Genomic DNA, 14,798 nt, shown 5'->3' with positions numbered 1-14,798 from the left:
TAGCATGCTCTCTACTAAAACACCAGCAAAAATGTTACAGAAGAAGAAATGAATGGAAAGTATTACTACAACACAATCTTATTTTATTAAAATAGTTTATTGCGATAAGATACCAGTGTACTCAAAATCAATACAAAGTAACTTATTAAAATTATTTACACCAAAATAAGTGATGCAATTAATAACAGCTGTGAGGAAACAGCATCAACACAATTATAGCTTGTAAATCAAAAGGTGACCTTCCAACGCTTTTAACAAAGCCTTAGAAAATACAGCAAAGAAACAGCAAAGAAAATTGTCAAGGAAAAAAATACCTGATAGTAGAGGTTAAAATTCACTGATTTCCATAAGAAAAGTGCTCCATCAAGGTAGATTTGAGAAAAATAAATTATTCCTGTGCAGGATAACTGGTGAAAAGACTGATTTCTCCTGGCTACCGCTCTGCAAGGAACTGTAGGATTAGTTAAGTAGCATGTTTTCAAGGCTTCACACATCCTGTACCAATCTGTAAGATTGTCTTCGTGTGTGTGTGTGTGTGTGTGTGTGTGTGTACATCAGTTTTCAGTCAGTTTGAAACAAATATTCATGGTGTAAGAAAGTATTAACACTTCTCATATTTGTACTCTGTGTGCACTCACATACGTACACAAAAGTGTTCTGTTGATCAATTTAAAAAATATATTAAGATGCCAAATAGATTTATTTCCTTATGAAATGAAGTCTTCGATTAAGAATATACTTTTATTAGCTGTTCTGGTAACAAACTGTCATTCTAGGTATAGTTGATTTATTCAGTGTATATTTAAAAGTAAATGAGTCCCACTGTAGTTTTTCTTGAAGGAAGAGTCACTTCTCCAGTTGTTGAGGGGTACTAAAAGCTTCATAAACATTAGCAGCAAAGTCTTTCACTTGTTCCATCATCAACAGGTCCTAGTAAAGATGACAGCAGAACATTACAGTTAATAAGCAGATACCTTGACTTTTTTCTGCAGTCAAGTGATGAATTTGGCACTACGTTTTGTCGTAGATAAAGAAGACAATCATTTAGGATATATTGTTTCTTGTAATACGTTGCAGGAGATATTTATAATGTAGATTCCCATTAGCTTTCAAATATAAGTGTGAGAAAAAAATCAAACAGTCTTCAAATGGATTTCTGTTCATAGTCAAGTACTATGTAAGAACTATTATAGTACTAAAACATCTAAGATTAAAGTTTCTTTTTTCTGGAAGCTGTTATAACATGATTGAGATTTATTATTTTCTAGGAAATCTACATATTACATATGGTATGTATGTATTTTACATATATGTAGACGCATGGTGTAAATCACACAAAAATGCTTTTTAGCAATAGTTCTTAACCCCTCAAAGGATTTGCAACTGTAAAGGAAAGGAAAAATAATTATATTTGTACTTTCATTGACCTCTGATTTTAGGATTTCTACCAGTTACGAATGCAGGCAACACATTGATACTATTAATAGGACATGTAATTTATCTTCAATAGAAATTTCAGACATTTTCATATTTTGAGTTAGGGAAGTTACTGAAATTCTCATTACATCTTTTTTAATGCTTGGATAAGCAGTAAAATTACTACATCATCAATTTGACTTTAAAAGGTATTTTGAAAGCTTAATATAATTTATGCCCTTAGAAACTTTACTGTATACACTTTGATATGTTACTCTGAGAAGGGGTCTACAATTTCCACTGGACTGTGAAGGGAGTAGAGACCCTGAGCAACATGGTCCCATGAGTCCTCTGCTGCTGACTATTGGAACACCCAAGTGGGCCTTAGTCTAGTCTAATCTCAGTCAACTCATCGTTGATTCTCTCAATAGAGAAAGTGGCATATTCAGCTCCAAGTTTTCAGTTTGGGTGTTTGATGAAAATTTCGGAAGAATGTTTCTCAAGTCAGACTTATAGATATGCTTGTAGAGACCCAAGAATTTGAAGGGAAATTTTGCATCTTGGTTTCTCTGTAAACTTAAAAGTAGGCTCAAATACATTCTGTATAATTTTGAAGATAAAACATATAGCTTAGTAATGACCCTGATTTTAATACATTTATATTTATTTTTATGTTCTTCATGGCTTACTATACCACTTCAGTTTTGTCTTATCCTTATGTGGCAAGAACAAAGGCAAAAAAATCTTTCATATGAAAGTCAAACCGTATGATTTAGAAGAACTGTAAGAGTACCCAGAAGCAGGTGAAAAAAACAGGCTAAATGCCCAACAATATGAGTAGCAGCACAGGGATCCCTATTCACTTTGGAAGAATGAATGTAGTCATCCACCATGTGATTGTAAAGAAGTGTTTTTATTGTTATTATTATTGTTAAAATTTAGATGCCACTTAATGATAAATAGTTTTGGTTTTTGAGTTAAGAAAAAACTCTACAGCTTTTTTTGTTACTTGTCCACTAAAATACTCTTGATCTTAGCCAAAAGGCCAAGAAGCGATGTCCATTAAAATAAATACTAGAAAAATAATATAAATTTTTTAATAGAAGAGGTGTATGGACAAGTTTGAAAAACATCACCACTGTCTGTCCAAAAATAAACAGACAAAACATAACATGTCGTAAGTGTCCTCCAATCAAATTTACACAAACAGGTAACTGGCCAGATTTGGCTCAGAAGCCAGTTTGCTAACCCCAGCTTTAAAATAAGGCATTTAAGTCTGTTTAATTACTGTATTCTAATGTAGTTTCCAGGATATTTTCAGTATGCAAAGAAAAATTTGTACAGACTACAAAACTTATTATTTGAAAGCAACTTGAAAATAATATGAAAACAAAACATTCGTTTTCAATTGTTTTTTGATACTGCCTTCAGTTACTTTTCCCGACTACAAAACAATACTAATATTTTTTCAACCATAGGAATCAACAAATGATGATCTGCCAGCGGTTCCACCCCACCTGCGCCTGTAGACTGACATAGCCACATTCACTTGTTTCCATATTATCTATGATTGCTTTCATGCTACATTGCAGAGTTGAATTGTTTTCTCATAACAATGCATATTGTACAAAGTTCTAGATATTTACTGTCTGGGCCTTTTCAGAGTTTGTATGTAAAATTACAGAAGCATTAAGGCTGCTGTTTTGCATTTGCTTGTGTTTCCTGCTTACCTGTCAAAACCAACGGCCAAAACCAATGGCCTAAGGTCAAATCACAGACTGTTACAAGTGCAGGTAATACAATGTGAAGGCTTCAAGGTCAGAAGTTACAATGTTTTTTCTCATGCAAGTGTGTATGTGAGCTTACAATTCAGTGAAATGGGATCCCACTGTAGATGTCCTCTACAATTTGACTGCCTATGTTCTAGGGGAGAGGAAGATGACAGACTCGGGGTAATGGTGAGGGAAAGGGCAGTGCAGGACAGACCAAAGCTGTTCCATAAAGGAAGAGGTGCAGCCCCCAGTCTTGGCGCTCCTCACATCCCCAAAGTGACACTTTCCACAGAGAAGATGCACTCAACTGTCCAAAGAACACTAAGAAGACCTTTCTACAAGAAGCTCTCCAGTTCTCGTCTTACTGCACAGGATTGCACCAACCAGCTTGTATCTGAGGTGTATTGCAAGTAATTTTTTACTCAGTTTTTAAGTTTGTAGATGACTCAGAGAAACAAGGACTATGTAGAGTTAAAGCTATTTTTTCCCATAGCATCAGTCTTACTAAACACATTCCTAAGAAAGAAAATAGACAGTTTTATAAAGAAAATTAAATAATCCACTGCTTAGTTGCTTTCAGTAAGCAGATTATTGATGCATTGGTAACAATTACATTTTATTAATCACTAAAAACACTTCTTCACAAAATTCTTTATTTTTCTTCAAACTCAAAGAAATTGAATTACTGACCTGCCTCAAGGCTGCATCTTTTTACTAGTGCAGTTTAATGCAAAATGTTAACACTACATACATTCAAGTGACTGCTAGAATATACCCAGACTGAAACGTAGACCAACAGGTCCCGCATGGTAACATGGGAAAGGTATTCCCAAGCTTGTAAATCTGCTATGACACACTGTTTTTATCCTACAGGGCATTCTGCACACTCTGTGGTTCTCAAGTTTTTTCTTATCAAACATCATAGCAGGGTATCTAACTGTGCATCAGACAAGCATGAGTACACCTAGAACACAACTCGTTTATACACGCACCCACTCTGTCCTTACCTGAACAAAATGACTAGGAGTTTCACTGCACACCGAATGGATCTGTCCGTTCACTATTGGGATTATCTTGGCTAAAGGCAGGCTGACGCTGGAAAGACTGGGAAATCATTACAACAATACTGTTACAACATTCATAATATAAAACATTCTACTGGTAAAGTTAAAAGTTACTGTTGAGTGCCTACAGAAATGTACTAAAAAGAAAAAACCAAACATAATCCTACCATCTAGGGCGAAAAGGAAAAAAAAAAAACTAAATAACCTCACAGATAGTTTGTTCCAGTAATTTTTTTCTAAAGATTTACTTTGGCACAACAGTTGGAGCTGAGCTGATCTGAAGCAAGGAGCCAAGAGCTTCTTCTGGGTATCTTATGTGGATGCAGGGTCTAAGGTTTTGGGCTGTACTCGACAGCATTCCCAGGCTACACGCAGGGATGGGAATTAGGGCTGTCCATATACAAAATGGCGCCCATATGGGAACCCGGCACGTGTCAGGTGAGGGCTTTAGCCACTAGGTCCAATTTCGGTAATTTTTATGCATAACTTTTGTGTGTGTTTAAAGAAAATTATTTATTTGAAAGTCATTACACACAAGGAGGAAGAGAGCAAGTGGGAGAGAACACAGCTTCCATCCACAGGGTCACCATGGCCAGGGCTGGGTGAAGCTGAACCAGGAGACTGGAGCTTCCTCCAGGTCATAGTGCGGTCCAGCAGCCCAGACACTCCTGTCACCTGCCTCTGATTTCCCAGGCCATTCACAGGATGGAAATGGAGCAGTCGGGGCTACTTCAGGTGGAGGCTTAGCCATGGAGGCAGCCCAAAAGAGTGAATTCCAATTCAAGACCAAAGGTGCCCATTCTGAGATGACAAAAACAATGAAGCCCTGAAGTACGCTCTGTCACCACAAATCCATGATTTGGTAATAGTTATGGTTAACAATAATTTCAACTGAAATAACTAAAAATTCCCATGCTGTATTAAGGATTAACAAGGGTTACATTCATACAGAGAACTATGTGGAGACAATTCATGAAATGGGAATGTGAAGCATGAATGCCTGGTTCCTACAATGACCAAGGTCCTGGATGACAGAGGCTGATAATGACTTGTGGTACTAACTTTGAAGAACACAAAAAAAATCTAGGTATACTGTCAGCTTTGTATTTCAGAGAATTAAAAAACAATTGGAATCAAGCTTATGAAAAAGGCAATTTCCCAGCTTAAACACCTCAATATGTATAAAGTTGCAAAGTGTTTGGAAAGAAGGCAAGCTTTAATATTGAATTCGGAAGGGGTATCAGCTAATTTAGAAGTGACTGGCTTAGCAGATATGTTGAATATCTTGAATATGTTGAAAAAGAAAGCACTTGAATTCATTTTCTCAGTTTTTTTTTTTAAAAACTGGGAAAAGCATATTCAAGGCAACACATTTTAAGAGCATGCATTAACATGAAGATGTTTTTAGATGTCTTCTTACCTATTCATGGTGTTATCATGTTGCAGGTCCTGTTCAGTAGGTCGAAAGAATTCAGCCATATTGTCTAGAAGTCTACTAAAACCTCGGTTTAAACAGGTGCTCAAAACTGTGCTGAAATCTGGACTATAAAAAAAATAAGAAATTACTTCTTAGATCCTCGGTGCAAAAGGAAACAGATTCAACAACCATGCGTTCTCCTTGCAGTCATGAACGTTCCCAGTCTCCACGGACTAGTATTTTTAGCTTGAAAGAATATATATATATATATATATATATATATATATATATGTGTGTGTGTATATATAAACACAAAATCAGAGGTGAAGTTTAAAACTTAAGCATAAAAGTGAGCTTATTATTTAACAGAAAATAATGGGAAGATTTACCTACTTTGCTTATATTAATTCTTTCAACAGTTTTTTTTAAATAGCAGTGCTAAACTTGCTTGTCTTGAGGAAACTCTTAGAACCCTTTTATAGTCAATGATTGGTTGCTTCATACAGTCTAACAGGACATCTAGTGAGACAGAACATGTCCCCACCAGGTGGAGATGAGGACTTAGACACTGGGGGGATGAAGAATCCTTTCCAGATGTCTAGTAAACAGATTCAAACATAGGCCTATATATCACTGTAGTAAAATGGGGAAAATCTATTGGGGGTGGGGGTTTGGTGGGGGGAAATCCCAGTCTATATGAAATTGTAATACATAATTCAAAAATTCAAATTAAAAAAAAAATATATATCTAAAAAAAAAAACCCATGATCTTAAACTCTTCAATATTAAAGTTTAAGATCCTTTCCTTATACTGTTAGTACTTTATAAAAACTTTTCATTAAGATTATATAAAAATATAAGAGAAAATGTCCTAGCACATGGATAGCATCTCTTTCGGTATAAAACAAATACAAATGAAAGCATGAAGGAGGGAGAGGGGGGAGGGAGAAAGGACAGCAGGAGAGAGGGAGGAATGTAGAAAGGGTGGGAGGGAGGGAGGGAAAGGCAGGAAGGAAGGAAGGGAGGGAAGATGTGGAAGTTTTACTGCTCAAAGATCTTAGCATCATTGCAGTCCATGCTAAAAGAGCACATAGTTCTTGGGATGGAGTGTGTGTGTCTAGGCTTCTGCACGGCCTTGCATGTGGCGTACACACTTGAGCACGTGCAGGCAGCCACGTCTCTCTGAAGGTTATCTGAGGCTGACTACAACTGGCTTGCAAAGGTAACTCTTCCCAGTTCCCCAACTGACAACTGGGGAGCTCAAACCTGTAGCCTGAGAACTTCCATAGCATTTTAATTTAGTTTTTTTTTCCCTTTAGAATTGACTGTTAAGTATTTTCTAGTACATCTGGAGTATATCAGGATTAATTTAGAAAGATTTTTTTTTCTAAATAGAAGTGCTAATTGTCTTCTGGTTCGTCGACTATATCAGAATCTGTAGCTTAGCAAAATAGATGGGCAAAATACAGCCACAAAGACAAAAAATCCCTTCTTCCGTATTGAAAATGTTTGAGAAAAACTATAAAATGTCTTTAAGCTCATTAGAAATGTGAGCACATTTTACCTGTTGTACATAATACACATACCTTTCCAACATGTCTCTAGTTTCATTGAGAAGTTTAATAGTGGTCACATCTCTAGCAGAAAGTCCACAGGCCTGTAAAATTAAAATGCTATCCTTTAGAGTTTTCAAGAATTCATACAGGAATATCAGACGTGGTACTCACATTCACAAACTCAAGAGTTCAGGCAACCCAAAAGTCCATGTACTCTCAGCAATCAAAAACATGATGCTCAAAAGGCTTTGGTAGCTCAGCACAGGCCAGTAGCATTTCAAACCTACGTCAGGGTGAAATCACACTTTCCAAGGTCTTAACCTAGCACTTCTTGGATAGATCTCTAGCAAATAACGAGAGAGGGAAACAACAGACCTTGAGATCGCAGAGGCCCGGGATTGGTTTTGGTGCGTTCTTACACTTCTAAGAAATTTTATGAGGATACGCAATTTTTTCTAGTCAGAGGCTCGTTGTGTTCTTTCAATTTGACATTTCAGGTTTTAGTTCAGATCAGAAAGACTTGGTCCTTCTTTCTTCTGTTGTTCCTTTGTTTTTAGTTCTACTATGAAATTTGAAAACCTGGACATTTTATAGCCCCAAAAAGTTTTGACATTTTTCTTATTACAACCCTTTGTGATTCTTTTTCATGCGTTTTCTCCTGCCGTCCCAGCCCCCTTTCTTCTCACTAATTCTGTCTGCACGCTCTGTTCAGTGTAGATGTCACCCTGCAAAGCACTGGGCCCCTCGAACAAGTTACAACTTTCTTCATTTTTTTTCCTTTCTTTCCTCATTTTGTTTTCTTCTTTTTCTCTCTCTTTCTCTTTTGCCTATTCATGAATACAATGGCTGTCAGCATTGAAACAGGTCACCTTTAGGCTTTCCAGGAGAAAAGAAACTCTACAGGACAATGAAATGTGGCATTTTGTTTGACAAGGCTCTCATCAGAACTACGGTATACAGACATGTCCATGCTTGGCTTTTCTCAATGGCAAGGGATGGGTTTAATGTAGTTTTCAAGTAAAAACCATTATTTCAAAACTGAGCTCCAAGGCCTGCAGTTTTGGCACTTTTATTGTTTTTAAATAATAATAAAATGACTGCCTAGGACACAACAGTATGTCGCAACACTATAGTTCATAATTGTTAGATTAGGCCTTTTTATTTCTCAACTAGATGACTAAAACTTCTTCAGTCCAGCCATTACTATACTACAACTATTTCTTTGTTTTAAAAAGCAAATGTGATTGCGACAGGTCTGCTTAAATTTACCTTTCTTTGTCTACAGAGTAAAGTTCAGACTTCTTTTCGTGGCATACACAGCTCTTCATACTCTTGCCCAAACTGCCTCTTGCTCTGTGCTCTGCTGTATTCACTTTGTCTCTTGGGTTCTCTAGGTGGAATGACCATGTCATTCATTTTATGTCCCTTATTACACATCACAGTGTCGGCTACATTAACTGCTCCAAAGATACATAAAATTATAAATGACTTTAACTAGAAATCAGCAATAATCACCATTTGTTTTCTAAATTAAGGGAGTTTAATTGCAATTATTACAGCACACATCTTTTAATCCTTTTTCAGGAGACTCGGAATTTAAATTCTGATAGTAACAAACTTTAAAAACCTACACTAACTGGTCTGTTTAAATGGTTATGGGTTGGATACCTGAACTGCTAATGGAGTTTCTTCATCTGGCATCATATAATGGCATAATAAAGATTTGGATCCATCTTTATTAATCCAAGAAGAAGGTTTATGCTGCTCAACGAGATTTCTGATTTCTTCTAGTTTGTGCTCCAAGTCCAAAAGGGACAAAGAATGTTTAAGAGAAACACTAGAAATACAGAAGAACAAATCGCAATAAGTGAAGCCATACAACACATCCTGTATATGCTCTCCGTAACAAGCTACAATCTCAGATCTTTGTTCTATCCAGCCAAACGTGAAACTGCTGACTGAACTAGAATGAATTAAGAAATCAACCATCAGTTAAGGGTTATGACAGAGCCAAGAAAAATCTTTCTGAAGATTTCATAAGAAAATTCCTACTGAAATAGATATACTAGCATAAGTGGAAGGTAGAGAAGATTTTAAAGCAGGACTTCTATCCCAAGACCCAAATATTTTGTAATTTTTTTTGTAAATCAATAATTAAACACAGAAATATTACAGTTTTCTCACTCAGTATCAAAAAGCTGATATTGATGAAGATATGGGTTTTACAAGGCAATCCCCTAAGGGGATAGCCATATTAAACTACAGAGAGAATTTCACAAACCACCGTTCGTCAAGTCTCAGCCTCGTTAGAACAATTCTAATTTATCTATTACTCATCAGAATTAGGAAATCAGAAAGTGTCTTACCTTCCTAAAATCTTCTGAACAGCTTGTTTGATGACAGTAATCAATTCTGTCAGGCCTATTGAAAGAAAAACCACCTGAAATGCTATGCTTACTTTTAAAATTCTTCAATAATACAAATGAACAAATTAAAACTAATACACAGGTCACAAGCAAGGATCTTACCATCTCCAAGGAGGTGTTGAATACTTGATAAATATTGCTGTTGGACATCTGGGGGAGCAAGAACTGTCTGTATTAAACAGAAATAAGGTTAAATTATTCAAGCATTTTATTACTAAAGAAGTTAATATTTTCAGTATAATTTGAAATGAGGTTTTCAATGTCTAGAATGATAGGAAAAAGAATATTCTTTGATATATCATCAGAGTCTAGTATCAAAAGATAAAAAGTAATAAAGCCAAAAGTTCACAATAGCATGAAATACAAAGAGTTTTCTTTTCATGGAAGTATCAGAGTAAATAAGTGAAATTTTTAACCTCTTCAAAGGAAGGTTAATACTGATCTTAAGTCTATTAAACTTACGGTGCCATTTTTGCCAACTGCTGCATTATCCAGATAAATATATCCACCAATTATATTTAACTGGACCCGTAAAAGAACTACCAGCATACAAGTACTATATACAGCCACAATACTTCTTGTGAAACCTTCAAAGAGAAAAGAAAATCAGTTGGATTTGGTACTGTTATTAAACCACCAACAAATATGGAGAAGTCACAAAGCAATTGTACAGTCATTTTTTTTCATAAGATTACAGGCAAAAGCACTTTGCTCTGCAAAAGTTAAGTGGTATTAAAACATACTTGTGTTATTTTAAGAGGAAAAAAAAAGATTACAAACCAAAAGGTTCTCCCTATTCCTAAATGCCCACAACAGTCAGCAGCTGGGAACTCAATCCAAGGACCTGAGTATTGGAGCCATCACCTGCTACCTCAGGCTGTGCAGGAGCAGGAAATCAGCAGGAAGAGTGGATTTGAACCCTGACATGCTAAAAAGGGATGCCATTATCTGAAGACACGACTACTCTGCCAAAAGCCCATATGATGACTTTTAAATATAGTTACAACTTTCTTGAGTACAAAAATATGCCAACTGAAAACATCTCCTAATTAATTTATCTCCTTACAACTTATCTGAAGTAGATCCTGTATGATCCCCTAACTGAAGCAATAACTCATAAAAATACATTGGGTAACAGAGTTCAAAGTTATTGACTTAGAAATGAAGACAAGGAAGGAACAGAAAGCACACAGGGTTTGGTTGTTGCTTGAGAACTCTGGTCTGGGAGGCAGGCAGGAGTAAGAGGAGAGGGCTGAGCACAGAACCCCACCTTTCATGGCAGGCCAACAAGGATGAGTCCTCGAACTACAAGTATGCACAAAATGACAGAGGATAGAATGTTCCAGAGAGAAAAGGCACTGGCTGCTGAGAAGGGATCTATTGGGACAAAAATGTCTAATGGATTCAGGAACAACAAATTACTGCAATGTGAGACTGGTGTGGGTGGAGCTACAGGAGTGGATGCCAGGATAGAGTATGTCAAAGGGAAAGTGGGTGTGAAGAAATAAAGGGATTGTGGAAATCTTTGGTTGTAGAAGTGTAAGAAAGTTGAACACAGGCTACTAGAAGTTTAATTTGTTGTCAAAAGACAGCTATTAGCATTATTCACTTTACAGGCATTGGTGGACTGGATGAGAAAACAGGACCACTTCATAGGAAGTTTTGAGTCACAGGTAGATATACAGGCCCCAGGAAAACTCTTTGTTTCCAAAGTTTAGCACTAATGAAAGTTGCCATACAATATTAAAATAAAGTTACTCTTTGAGTTGCTGTAAAACCTTCCTTTTCACATTAGACAAACTAGTGCAAACAGCTGCATGTTTAGTTAAGGACAATTTATATATCATTAGAACAACAGTAGCATCACCACCAGCACCATTTCCTGAGTACTGTCTAGGGCCAGACATTGATTTGCTTGATTAATATTGTTTTATTTAATCTTGATAACAACATTGCGAGGCAGTACAGTTGAGTACAGACTTATAATTATCTTAAGGCATGCTGTCTCACAGAATATGTAGGCTTACTTATTATCTTCAGGTCTTCCCATATTTCTACCTTGTTTGAAGGCCTAAAGAAAAAGGATTAAAAAAGAATAACTTAATAGACTAGAAAGCTTGATTTATATTTGGTTTCTTATATAAGAAAAAACAGGATAGCTATAGAAAGCAATAATCACTAAATATTAAAAAAAATATATAATCCCACTAACCAATAATTATTTTTTCTATTATATATTCTTCTAGTCTTTCGAGTACATGTATGCATGTGCTAAAAATTCACATAGATAAAGCAAGAAAAATGTATTTCTTAACATCATTTATCATTTTACAAACAAGGAAGTGGATCCTTTTACCCTTCAGAGGTAAACTATGAAGTTTTTTTTTTGTTAAGCATATCATTATAAATACATGAGTTTAAAGTATCTGATACATTTCCGTGCATCAGTTATAATCCCTACTGAAGTTCAAGCTGAATGGCTCTGACGAGTAGAAGGCTATTTAGACTGGCTGCTGAGTCTTTGGACATCACTCCAAAGTTTGGATGGCTTCCTTGATTACTGATACCACTGTTCTAGGACCACCATTTTTAATTCTTGCTATCAATCTAAATTCTCTCTTTTTTTAAGATTCTGTATTTTTACATTGCTAAATGTCATTAAGGAAATTGATTAGGTTATTGTTTCTAATCTTTTTCAGTGGAATAACCTGTAAAAATGTGTGTGTTTATGTATTTATGCCGATATTTACATATATTCAAACATGTTATATTGATACTTACAGTTCAAAATTTGGACAAACATGTTTTTATTTTATTGGAAAGTCAGATTTAAAAAAAGATCTTCTATCTGCTGATTCACTCTCCAAGTAGCCATAACAGCCCGAGCTGAGCTGAGCTGAAGCCAGAAGCCAGAAGCCAGAAGCTTCTTCTGGGTCTCCAGCAAGGGTGAAAGATCCCAAGGCCTTGGGAGATATCCTACTGCCTTCCCAGGCATAAGCAGAGAGCCGGATGGAAAGTGGAGCAGCTGGGACATAAACTGGCACCCTTAGGGAATCCCAGCAGTTATAAGATGGGGGTTTAGCCATTAGGCTAGCACGCTACTCCCTGGAAAACAAGGTATTAACTGAATGTTGTCTTTTAGCTGTACTTAATTGTCCCTTTATTACAAGTAATGAAACACATAATTATTAGCTTTCTTCACCCCTAATTCCAGGTACAACAGTCTCAACACAACAATTTGAACATTAAAAAGTTTAATTTTTTCCTAAGGCTTAATTCTCTTTTTATTTGAAAGCAGGCTGAGAAAAGAAGGTGATAGAAAGAGAATGGAGGTGGGAAGGGAAGGAGAGAAGGAGGGGAAGAAAGAGGAATGAGAGAGAGAAACAAAGAAGGAGAGTATTTGACTCTGATTTCCTCCCCAACAGCTGCCACTGGTCCAGACTGAGACTGGGAAAGTGGAATTCAATGTGGTTTCCCCACGTGAGAGGCAGGAATCTCACCAAGTACTTGAGCCAATATTTGCTATATCCAGAGAGCACATTAACAAAAACTTCATACTCAGGCACTCCAATTTGGGGTGTGGGCACCCCCACTGGTGTCTTCATGGGTCCTGCCCCTAGATTCCTTCACGTTACTAAAATAAGATTAAGTATCGTGTGAATTTATCTTAATTCCATGTTTACGAATACCACTAAAGGGCCTGGTGTGGTTGCCTCATAGCTAAAGTCTTTGCCTTGCATGCACTAGGATCCTATATGGTGCCGGTTCGTATCCCAGGGGCTCTACTTCCCATCCAGCTCCCTGCTTGTGGCCTGGGAAAGCAGTAGAGGACATCCCAAAGCCTTGAAACCCTGCACCCACGTGGGAGACCCGGAAGAAACTCCTGGCTCTTGGCTTTGGATCATCTCAGCTCCGGCCATGGTGGCCATTTGGGGAGTGAATCAGTGGATGTAAGACCTTTCTTTCTGTCTCTCCTTTTCTTTGTAAAATACGATTTTCCAATAAAAATAAATAAATAGTTAAAAAAAAAAGAACACCACTAAAATATATTTAGGAATTGAGGATTAATGACTTGAATCCTTTGAAAATGTTTTCTCTTCCTTATAGTGGAAGATGTTTAAAACTCTGCCTTTAAAGCATTATCAGTCTCCAGTAAGAATGCTAAGTACTGCCTACATGAGGATCATTTTCTTGCTATTATAAAATCAACAAAATAAGGTCATCCAATATGTACTACGATTAGTTATATAAACTCAGTTTAAAGAGAAAATCTACTGGCTTATTAGGCTTTTATGAGACCAGAGCCAACTAAAAGACTAAAGTCATAAGACTAGAGCATTCATTTAATTACACTTTATAATGACCTAGGCCCCTCTTTATGCAAATATTTCAAATTATACCTTTAAATAAAAAGAAAAACAAGAATGTTAGTATATTTAAAATGGAAACAGTGATAAAGAGAACTATGGATCATCTTTAACTCTCTTGAATTTAAGAAACTTTCTTCATGTTTTGAATAAGGGAATTACAGCTTTTCTTTAAAGTTGTTCAGAATTTTGACCAAAACCAATCCTTTGGTCTGTATATCCCCATATTTTCTTCCCAATTTTTTTTCCTTTTTTTAAACATATCATTAATATATGATATGCCTTGATTTACAAAATCTGTTTAGTTTCTTTCCTTCTTTGTTGACAATGTCTATAGGAGAAAAGACCTTATCTTTTTCTTGAATCCTCCAAAACATGGGAAACAGGGCCTTCCGGAAAACACAACTTCATCAATAATGACAACATGTATTATGTTGCTTTTATAAAAGTACTGTTAACTCGCTTCTTTTGCCTTATCTCTCAAAAAAGATTAACATTTAAGGCAACTAACACCTATGTCTTTCCAGCTCCTTATGCACATACAGGTAGGTGGTACATAAGTATACGTTTTACAGCAACTGCTTCGTAAGTTTCTTCTTCACAGATGAACTATCTATCTACAAACCAAAGCCTACATCTTAAGTAGGAGTGAAAAACTGATCTATCTCAAAATGAGGAATTTGTAAATGGAAAATCCTTTACGTGAGAGTCTTATTTCAATCAAATAAGCAAACCCTCCAATAAACAAATATCGGTTGTTATTTTCGAAGGTAGTCTCTC

General features: G+C 36.2%; 1 protein-coding gene across 1 annotated transcript in view; it reads right to left on the bottom strand.

Annotated features, from left to right (window-relative positions):
• Positions 1–524: 524 nt before the first annotated feature.
• The window catches only part of PEX3 (peroxisomal biogenesis factor 3), a 28,403-nt gene continuing 14,129 nt past the window's right edge, over positions 525–14,798 (bottom strand). The window contains exons 4-12 of the mRNA XM_040965260.1: positions 11,679–11,722; positions 10,114–10,238; positions 9,754–9,820; positions 9,592–9,646; positions 8,894–9,062; positions 7,256–7,326; positions 5,673–5,795; positions 4,196–4,292; positions 525–930 (exon numbers count right to left, since the gene is read on the bottom strand). Coding sequence (XP_040821194.1) covers positions 847–930; positions 4,196–4,292; positions 5,673–5,795; positions 7,256–7,326; positions 8,894–9,062; positions 9,592–9,646; positions 9,754–9,820; positions 10,114–10,238; positions 11,679–11,722 — 835 coding nt within the window. The 3' untranslated portion in view covers positions 525–846. The remainder of the gene's footprint in view (positions 931–4,195; positions 4,293–5,672; positions 5,796–7,255; positions 7,327–8,893; positions 9,063–9,591; positions 9,647–9,753; positions 9,821–10,113; positions 10,239–11,678; positions 11,723–14,798) is intronic.

This window comes from Ochotona curzoniae, unplaced genomic scaffold (genome assembly GCF_017591425.1).
Source record: "Ochotona curzoniae isolate NIBS_2020 unplaced genomic scaffold, NIBS_Ocur_1.0 scaffold_3890, whole genome shotgun sequence".
NCBI lineage: Eukaryota > Metazoa > Chordata > Mammalia > Lagomorpha > Ochotonidae > Ochotona > Ochotona curzoniae.
This window is presented reverse-complemented; position numbering and strand designations above follow the sequence as displayed.